Source organism: Aphanomyces astaci, assembly GCF_000520075.1.
Source record: "Aphanomyces astaci strain APO3 unplaced genomic scaffold supercont1.311, whole genome shotgun sequence".
Classification (NCBI taxonomy): Eukaryota; Oomycota; class Saprolegniomycetes; order Saprolegniales; family Verrucalvaceae; genus Aphanomyces; species Aphanomyces astaci.
This window is the reverse complement of record NW_009798574.1, coordinates 4,830-13,922: the sequence shown is the minus strand read 5'-3', so window position 1 is coordinate 13,922 and position 9,093 is coordinate 4,830. Positions and strand designations below refer to the sequence as shown.

Here is a 9,093-nt window from a genome sequence, read left to right as displayed (position 1 = left end):
GGCGGGTGCACCAACTGCTACTTCGCAGGCAACAATGCGTGCTTCCTGGGGTGGAGCAAAGCCCAATGTGATTCCTTGGATCAGTACAAGTGGTGCGGTGATGGCGGCAGCAATCCGTCGCCATCGCCTTCGAATGCTCCCAATCCTTCGACTACATCCAGTTCCAAGCCATCGACTACCTCCAGCCCCAAGCGTACTCCATCTAGCAAACCCTCCACGACCAAGCAACCAACGCTCTCCCCTGCTACATCTCTGAAACCGACTCCTACATCGTCTCCTAACACACCACCATCCCCTCCTGGAAAGTCCGGCTTGACCAACATTTTGTCCAAGGAATTGTTCCTTCGCATCTTCCCTGAAGCCCTCCCCATCTACAACTACGAAAACCTCGTGGCCATCGCTGAAAAGTACCCCGAATTCGCCAACACTGGCGACTCCGACGTCGACCGCCGCGAAGTGGCCGCCTTCCTCGGCCAAATCTCGCTCGAGTCTGGCGATCTTCGCTACGTTGAGGAGATCAACAAGTCCACCATGTGCCAGCAGTCACCCAAGTACCCGTGTGCGGCTGGCAAGCAGTACTTTGGTCGTGGCCCGATCCAGTTGTCGTGGAACTACAACTACAAGGACTTTGGCAAGGCCGTCAACTTGGACTTGGTCGCGAGCCCTGAGCTGGTCGCCACAGATTTCGACTTGGTGTGGTGGAGTGCGTTGTGGTACTGGAACGATGAAAGGTGGAACGGCAACATCCACAAGGTGGTGGGTCTCCCCGGTGGCTTTGCCAAGGCCACTCACATCATCAACGGTGGCTTGGAATGCGGTGTGAACCCTCCCAACCGTGACTCGGAAAAGAGCCGCATTGCCAGTTTCAAGAAGTTCTGCGAGCTCTTGGGGGTGGCTCCCGGGGACAACTTGTCGTGCCAAACCGCTGATTTCCGCCCCAAGGCGCTTTAGGTCTACCTCAAACGTTATCTGTAGATTTTAAGCGTTGTCAAAACTTCGTCCTTGGATTTTCAGTCTATTCTTGACTATTTGTGCTCCTCTTTCCACCACCGACCTGTATATGAGACCATTTGTCTTGCGACTTTGCCAGTCGTACAAAACAAGTCAAGACGGCATCCTAACTATGTACTGTACTTGGCATAGGTAGGTTGAACCTCGCCCCACCTTTGAACAAGTGTACCACTGCCAAAGCAAGGTCGTTGGCTGGACTAAGGTATACTTTAGTCAACACGTGCCATTTCACAATAGCAAAATCCGTTTGAGCGGTGGTGACGGCTTCGGCGTTGAAAGAGGTTCTTTGTTGTGGCATTTTCATTGGACGAAATGATTAGACTTAAAATAGACCAGAAAAAGTACTACCTCACTCCTGAAATGTTCGCTACAATGGCGAATAATCTTGAAGTTCCACAACGATTGCTACAAGTGTACCACTGTGTATCCATTGCGTCGATTAAATGTATTATATACAAATTAAGTGATATTATTTTAAATATTAGGATTTGCAAAATGTCAATGGCATCATCGTCCACAACGTCTTGCACATCAAGACCCTTCAGCTGCGTATGAAACTCACTGTCAATGTGGACCTTGATGCGTGACGACACGTTGGAACATGGGCCGAGCTTGTCGTTGAGATTGACGGCGGCACGTTTAAAATAAGGCGCACGGTGGTTCGTTCATGACGGTGCTTCTTGCCACGCCGAAGTTGGCCGCCACGGCAGCATAGTGTTGATTGGTCATTGCCCAGAGTAAGAAGGTGCTGCAAGACAGCAGTCCGGCCCGAGTTGGACAAATTCTTGGCGTGTGGGCTGACATTCTTAGATACTTGTTCGGATAAACGAAGTATTATCCGGGAATCAGTTATCCGGATACGCTTGCGCCGAATATCATATAGGATAAACTATGGCATCTGTATTTACTGAATTTCTCTCTTTGATTGGTTCATTTTTGGCTCGAAGCATCTTGATTGGTATACTCTGAAACCTCCTCTTCACATACATATCGTTCGTTTTAGATGATTCGACCGGTATCACGTTCATTTTTCAAAAATATTTGATTGTAGCGAAAATTTCAGGACAGAGGTAGTAAGTAATTCGTAGTAAGAGACCTCAGTGTGCAATTTACATACAGTAACGTAATTGTTAATTCGGCCTCGTAGTAAGAGACCTCAGTATGCAATTTACATATTGTTAATTAGGTCTCCTCTACCACACGACATTGGCGTGCAACCGCACGACGTATGGCAGCTTGCTGCACATATTGGAGACTAACGGCCATACCGATCATGATACCATGAGCCGACCTCTAAAAAGGCTCATAGGTATTTCTACAGCGCCATGCATCACAATTACCCCTAAAGGGAGTGTCCGAGGGTTATCTATAGTTCCTCAGCCATTTTCTTCACTAGGCGGAAAACGATGGGGATGTCTTCATAGAGGGAGCGCACGGGCTCCAATGAGGCTTCATCTTCATTGAGGCCAAGCCAGTAGACGAGGGCTTGGTATTCGCCGCTTTATTCACGGACATCACCGAGCTTGGCCACGCGGAACCCTTCATTGTCAAAGGCATTATGGTCGACCAGCTCTTCGGTCACATCGCGGCCGCCTTCGCAATACATCTTGAGTCGGCAGGCGTGGTGGAGGGACAAGTCGTAAGGCTACACCAACTGCTGGGTCTCTATGACATAGTCTGTCACGACCCAGACGATCTTGCTTGGGCCGCACAGTGCAGGGACAGCTTGTTGCCTTGGCGGGACACTTGGCCAACGTGAACAAAGTCGCCGATCGCGAGCTTCTGCAACTGGACAGCCTTGGACTTGGCTTGGCGGTCGCGGGGTTGGCGTCACTTCTGGGGTTTCGGGGTTCCATTGCTTGATGCAGCTCGTCCATGTGCTTCTCGGGCAGACATGATGTTCTGACTTTACACCGACGCAATTGATAGCTTTTGGGGCGCGACCGCCACTCAAGTACGATTCGAAGACCTGGTCGTGCCGTTGGAAGAGCAGCGCCACCAGCCGTTGGCCTTTCTCAGCGGCGCCTTTACCGGCGCAAGCGAGCGTTAGCTAATCGTGGACAAAGAAGCGTTTGCCGTTGTAGAAAGCTGCAAGCGGTGGACTACATTCTCATCCGCCCAGCTCGCTTCCGCCTTTTCACTGACCACAAGAACCTGCGATATATTTTCAATCTTGCCGGCCAGTCCCCAAGCATGGCACGATATCAAGCCCACAAGTTGGAGCGCTGGGGCTGGTGCTGTTCTCGTTCCCTTACACTATCGGGTGCCTGTCCGGTGAAGACAGTATGTGGGAACGACCTGCTCAGCCGCTGGGACACCGCCCAAGCTCAAGTGTCAACGAAGTCCGTCCGGTGCCTCCTGGCCATGGTGTCGCCCCTATAGCAGCTCGACTTCGATTGGCCCAATTCAGCCGGCATTGGCAAGACCCAACAAGTGGTCATGAAGAGGGGAGAGACCCCGCCAACCGGCGTGGCGTGGAATGAAGATAAGAACCTGTTCCTGGACAAGGAAGACCGCATCTGGATCCCACCAAGTGCCACGGACCTCCAGCAGCGGGTCTGCATCAAAGCACACCAAGGCGCCGCGGGCCATCGACGAATCGAAGCCATTACTAAGGCCGTCCGTGATGGCTTCGCCTGAAGCACCCTCGAAGCCGATGTCAAGACCAAGCCTGCATCCACTGCCTCAGCATCTACGGCTCAGTTGTCCCACATCCGCTTGGATCGGCGCTCCATGCCGAGAAGCCCCAAGAACTGAACCAATTCGACTGGCTCTCCATGCCCACGGCGACGAACCGCTGGCAGAAGATCCTCGCCATCAAGGACGACATGAGCGGGATCGTGCAACTTTGGCCCTGCGAGACAAGCGACGCCGCGACGACCTCCAACGGCCTCCTCAACTGGTTCATGACCTTTGGGTACCTGGGTCTCCGACAGCGGCTCCCATTTTAAGAATAAATTATCATCAACAAAATCCTCAAGGCACCCGACGCCCACCACCAATTCACAACCGCCTACTTTCCTTGGGCGAATGGAACCGTTGAAGTAGTCAACCAACTGATCCCCACGCCGTCTAGAAGTTTGTCAACACCGCGACCAAGAAGGTCACCGCCTTCGACTGGCTCAGCTCCACGTGCAAGAAGCACATGTACGAGCTGCATCGCAAAGTGGCTGCGACAAGCGCCAAGAAGTGACAACAACCCCGCAACCGCCAAGCCAAGTCCAAGGCTGTCCAGTTGCAGAAGCTCGCGATCGGCGACTTTGTTCACGTTGGCCAAGTGTCCCGCCAAGGCAACAAGCTGTCCCTGCACTGTGCGGCCCAAGCAAGATCGTCTGGGTCGTGACAGACTATGTCATAGAGACCCAGCAGTTGGTGTAGCCTTACGACTTGTCCCTCCACCACGCCTGCCGACTCAAGATGTATTGCGAAGGCGGCCGCGATGTGACCGAAGAGCTGGTCGACCATAATGCCTTTGACAATGAAGGGTTCCGCGTGGCCAAGCTCGGTGATGTCCGTGAATAAAGCGGCGAATACCAAGCCCTCGTCTACTGGCTTGGCCTCAATGAAGATGAAGCCTCATTGGAGCCCGTGCGCTCCCTCTATGAAGACATCCCCATCGTTTTCCGCCTAGTGAAGAAAATGGCTGAGGAACTATAGATAACCCTCGGACACTCCCTTTAGGGGTAATTGTGCTGCATGGCGCTGTAGAAATACCTATGAGCCTTTTTAGAGGTCGGCTCATGGTATCATGATCGGTATGGCCGTTAGTCTCCAATATGTGCAGCAAGCTGCCATACGTCGTGCGGTTGACAGATGTGCATTGTTGGTGGATTTTCATTGGACCAAATGATTATACTTAAAATGGGCAAAAAAACGTACGCCGGAGTACCAAGAGTAATTCGTAGTAAGAGAGCTCAGTTTGCAATTTAATTCGGCCTCCGCAAGAGGTTCCTGTCGTATAACGACGGGAGCGAAAACACCACCCCCTACAGTGAACTCGGTATTAACTCGCAAGTGTTGCACTCCAAACTATTTTAGAGTTTGTATGGAGCCCTCAATTATCAGTTTTGGAATTATTTTCTTCCAATTGTACAGGTGGACGTTTACAATTGCATTCACCCCGTGTGATTGGTGAATCCTATGCTAAAAATATTCATTATGTACTCTGAGCATATATTATCAAACTTGAAAAATACGAGGTAGAGCCTTTTCGAACGACTTTTTCACCGATGATTCAGAAATGGATTCCCAGGCGCTGATGGTTCTCTCAATCATCTTTCTTCTTTTGTCAGCAGCGGTGATGACCGGGGTCTCTTGAAGCCACCTTGTGCGCAGTTTCGCCTTCAATTGGCCCATGACACCGACATCCAGTGGTTGGATCACGCTCGTTGAGTTGGGCGGCAGCGGCTCCAGAAAGCCGAAAAGCTCCTCGTCAACAGTCTTGTACGACGCACGAGAGACATGCGACGCCAGGTTGTCGACCAAAATGACAGAGGGGCCAATTAATTCAAACTTCAAAAGTTCGTTCAGATAATATATCCAAACACTTTCATCCATCCACACCGTCTCCTGGACAGCGTAGACATGCCCAGGAGGATACGTCGGCAGCTCTTCCGACTCAATTGCACCGCCTGGAGTTCCGCGCACAATAAAAAGAATGGGCAACTTTGTTCCTATATTAAATAATGTCGTTAGATTGTGTATGACGTTAGAGATCGTGGTTTCAGCAGGAAACAATCAACCTCGACTCAAAATCTTATGTGAGCTCCAGAAACTCACTCTCAGACCATCATTAATGTTGTGCTAACAGTAATTTACTCGGTAAATTTACCATCATTGTGCTAACAGCAATTTACTCAATAAAGATATGACAAATACTCACACTGTCAACCCACAAAATAATTTTAGCAAGGTACTCGAAGATTATTGATTTCGAGTTTGCAAAATGTGCAACCAACCAAAATATTGTAGTTCTCAATTTGATGAATTCAATACACAAAGGAGTTTGTTTACATGTACAGTACAACGAAAAATTTACAATAATGAATTTACTAGTAGATTATGAAATAATAGAATATAGAAATAGCAGAATCTATAAACTAAATAATAAATATAAAATATATACCACATATTCAAGAAACATACCATCGGCGCAAATTGCCAACACCGCTGTAAGCCTATCGGAATGCTTCTGCTTAGCTTCGACTTCCGACGTTTCACCAACTTCGCACCAAATTCGTCATGTCTTAGTTCACCGCAGTTTCGTCAACGTTGACGATGTCGCGCAGCGGCTGCTCTCAGTATTTCGTCCAAAAGGACGCCGAAAACGACATTTGGAGCTCTTGGAGCTCGGCTTTCTTCAACTTCGAGAAACACGGTACAGCGTTGTTGGTAGAGGGGAAAAATGGAAATGAAGAAAAAAGCGACGTTGTGCATGGGAATAGAACCCGAAACCTACACGTTCAATGTGAGGTAACTAAATCACTGCGCCAGTGGACTCATACATCATATTTTGTCAGTACCGGACTCTTCACAGCATGTCTGTTCTGCAGCGTGCAGAGCAATTGGGTCGTGCGTTAGTTTGACCAATTGCTAACACACACACTCTACGTGTGTGCCGTGTCAAATGATCCGATACCTTAGTGGAGGTACTGAGTACTTCACAGCTTTTTACATGTCTGTTCTGCAGCGTGCAGAGCAATTGGGTCGCGCGTTAGTTTGACCTATTGCTAACACACACACCCTGCGTTTGTGCCGTGTCAAAGGTTCCGATACCTTAGTGGAGGTACTGAGTATTTTAGTGAATAGTAGTCAGTAGGCGCCTCGTGGCTTGTTTATCCTGACTACTGTCAGTGTTATATTTGCTACCTTGACGAAGGTCCCGTGGCCGAAAGCCAAGAAGAAGCTGGAGACAAAACAATGATATCTTTCGTTCATTGTTGAGCTATTCAGTGGAGATTGTACGCGAACATTCCTCCGACGAGGAAACGCCAACGAACGCCGAAGAACGATCGCGGTCGCGTGACCGGATCGAATGCGTCTCGGGGGACGCGAATGTATGCGGCGGCCTCCTGAGCCGATGGGGTTCGGCTCCGACGGATCAACCAGTTGGGAATGTTCGCAAGTTGATCCATGTGGTGTCACCCCTGCAACAAGTGGATTTCGAGTGGCCGACAGCCGCTACGATCAGCGGCATCCAACCTTGAATTATGGCAGAGGGAGGGACCCCCCCAAACGGCGTGGATTGGGACGACGACTCCCATTTTTGCGTGGACCCAGACGGACGAATCTGGATCCCAGACGGTGCTGTGGACCTACAGCAGCGAATTTGTGTGATCGCTCACTAAGGAGTCAGCAGTCCCCGTCGCATCGCAGCGACGATCAAGTCGGTTTCCGACAAGTATGTGTGGAAGACGCTTTCCACGGACGTCGAAGCGTTTGAATGGACGGGGAAATGATTCCCCGTCCAGTGGGTTCGGCGCTTCACGCGGAGAAGTCTAATGAGCTGATCCATTTCGACTGGTTATCGATGCACGTGGCCAAGTCTGACCAAAAATATGTGCTTGTCGTGAAAGACGACATGAGTGGCTTTGTGTGCTGTTCGCGGCAGAGTCCGCTGACGCCGCCGCGACCGCTCAGTGCCTGATGACGTGGTTTACCACGTTCGGCTGCGTTGAACCATGGGTGTCAGATGGCGGTTCTCACTTCAAGAACGAAGTGATCGAGAAGGTGCGGAAGTTGGTGGGTGCCCGCCGTCATATCACGACAGCCTACAGTCCTTGGGCGAACGGGACTGTAGAAGTAGTCAACCGATCAGTGCTGCGCGCCGTGAAGGAGCTGCTCAACGAAATGAACCTGAACGCGGACGAATGGCTGCATGTGTTGCCCCTCGTTCAAGCCGCCCTCAACCATCAGCCGGCTGGGAGGACTTGCGCCTGTGACAGCGTTTACCGGCCTGCCAGTCATGACCCCGCTGGCAGGATTAGTCCACATGACGTTTACGTCGCAGACTGGCTTGGCGCCGCCTGTCAGAAACATGTGACGGACCTCCAAGTGGTGCTTGAAGAAATGCACCGCCACGTGGCGGTGCGAAGCGACAAGTTGCGTCAGCAAGCGCATGGATGCCGCGACCGAAAATCCCAAGTCAAGTTTGCGGTTGGCAATTTTGTGCTGGTCAGATCGGTCGTCAACCGTCCGACAAAATTGGCCCTGCATTGGCGCGGACCCTGCCAAGTGAGCAGAGTCATCACAGACTATGTGATGGAAACTCAGCAGCTGGTGCCACAGTATAAAGTCACGGTCCTGAAGATGTACCACGAAGGTGGTAGAGAGGTGACCGAAGACCTCGAGGTGAAGATCACGTTCAGCGATGGCGGATTTCACGCGCGATGCGTGGATGGCCAACACCAAGTTTTGGTGAAGTGGCTCGAACTGGACGATTGCAGAATCGTCCTGGGAACCTGCGGCGAATTTGCTGGACAACATTGCAGTCGTATTTCGCAAGTGGCCGGCGGCCAACAAGGAAGACGCTGCAGTGGCCGCCCTCATCAAGTAACTGGACTTTCCGTAGGAGGGGAAGTGTTCTGCAGCGTGCAGAGAAATTGGGTCGCGCGTTAGTTGACCCATTGCTAACACACACACCCTGCGTTTGTGCTGTGTCAAAGGTTCCGATACCTTAGTGGAGGTACTGAGTACTTTAGTGAATAGTAGTCAGTAGGCGCCTCGTGGCTTGTTTATCCTGACTACTGTCAGTGTTATATTTGCTACCTTGACGAAGGTCCCGTGGCCGAAAGCCAAGAAGAAGCGGGAGACAAAACAATGTCCCACTTATGCAGTTAACTGTAACAAGTTAATTGACTTGTTAATGGAATTTGCAAGGTGAGCCACCTTGCTCCTTTTTAATATCCAATCAGAGTCCATCACACCTTGTTTCTTACGCACGATTGGCTATAACACTGACAGAAGAGGTTACAATTTTGAACTTTGAATTTTGTAGAGCTTTGTGTGATGCTGGGAGATGCAGGAACAGGCCGTAATTTTGACATTGCGATCCACTACCGTTAACATGTAAACGGACATTGC

The 9,093-nt window shown here is 50.5% G+C and overlaps 2 protein-coding genes across 2 annotated transcripts; both read left to right on the top strand.

Annotated features, from left to right (window-relative positions):
• Positions 1 to 84: 84 nt before the first annotated feature.
• H257_19018 (hypothetical protein) lies at positions 85 to 951 on the top strand (the record flags this gene model as incomplete). The annotated part of the gene is made up of 1 exon (XM_009848174.1): positions 85 to 951. A coding segment is annotated over one exon (867 nt), but the record flags the coding sequence as incomplete, so codon positions are not given.
• Positions 952 to 3,204: 2,253 nt separating this feature from the next.
• H257_19017 (hypothetical protein) lies at positions 3,205 to 4,533 on the top strand (the record flags this gene model as incomplete). The annotated part of the gene is made up of 6 exons (XM_009848173.1): positions 3,205 to 3,378; positions 3,436 to 3,567; positions 3,654 to 3,936; positions 4,088 to 4,200; positions 4,253 to 4,322; positions 4,442 to 4,533. 6 exons carry the CDS (start codon positions 3,205 to 3,207, stop codon positions 4,531 to 4,533), a joined length of 864 nt encoding a protein of 287 aa, XP_009846475.1.
• Positions 4,534 to 9,093: the final 4,560 nt, after the last annotated feature.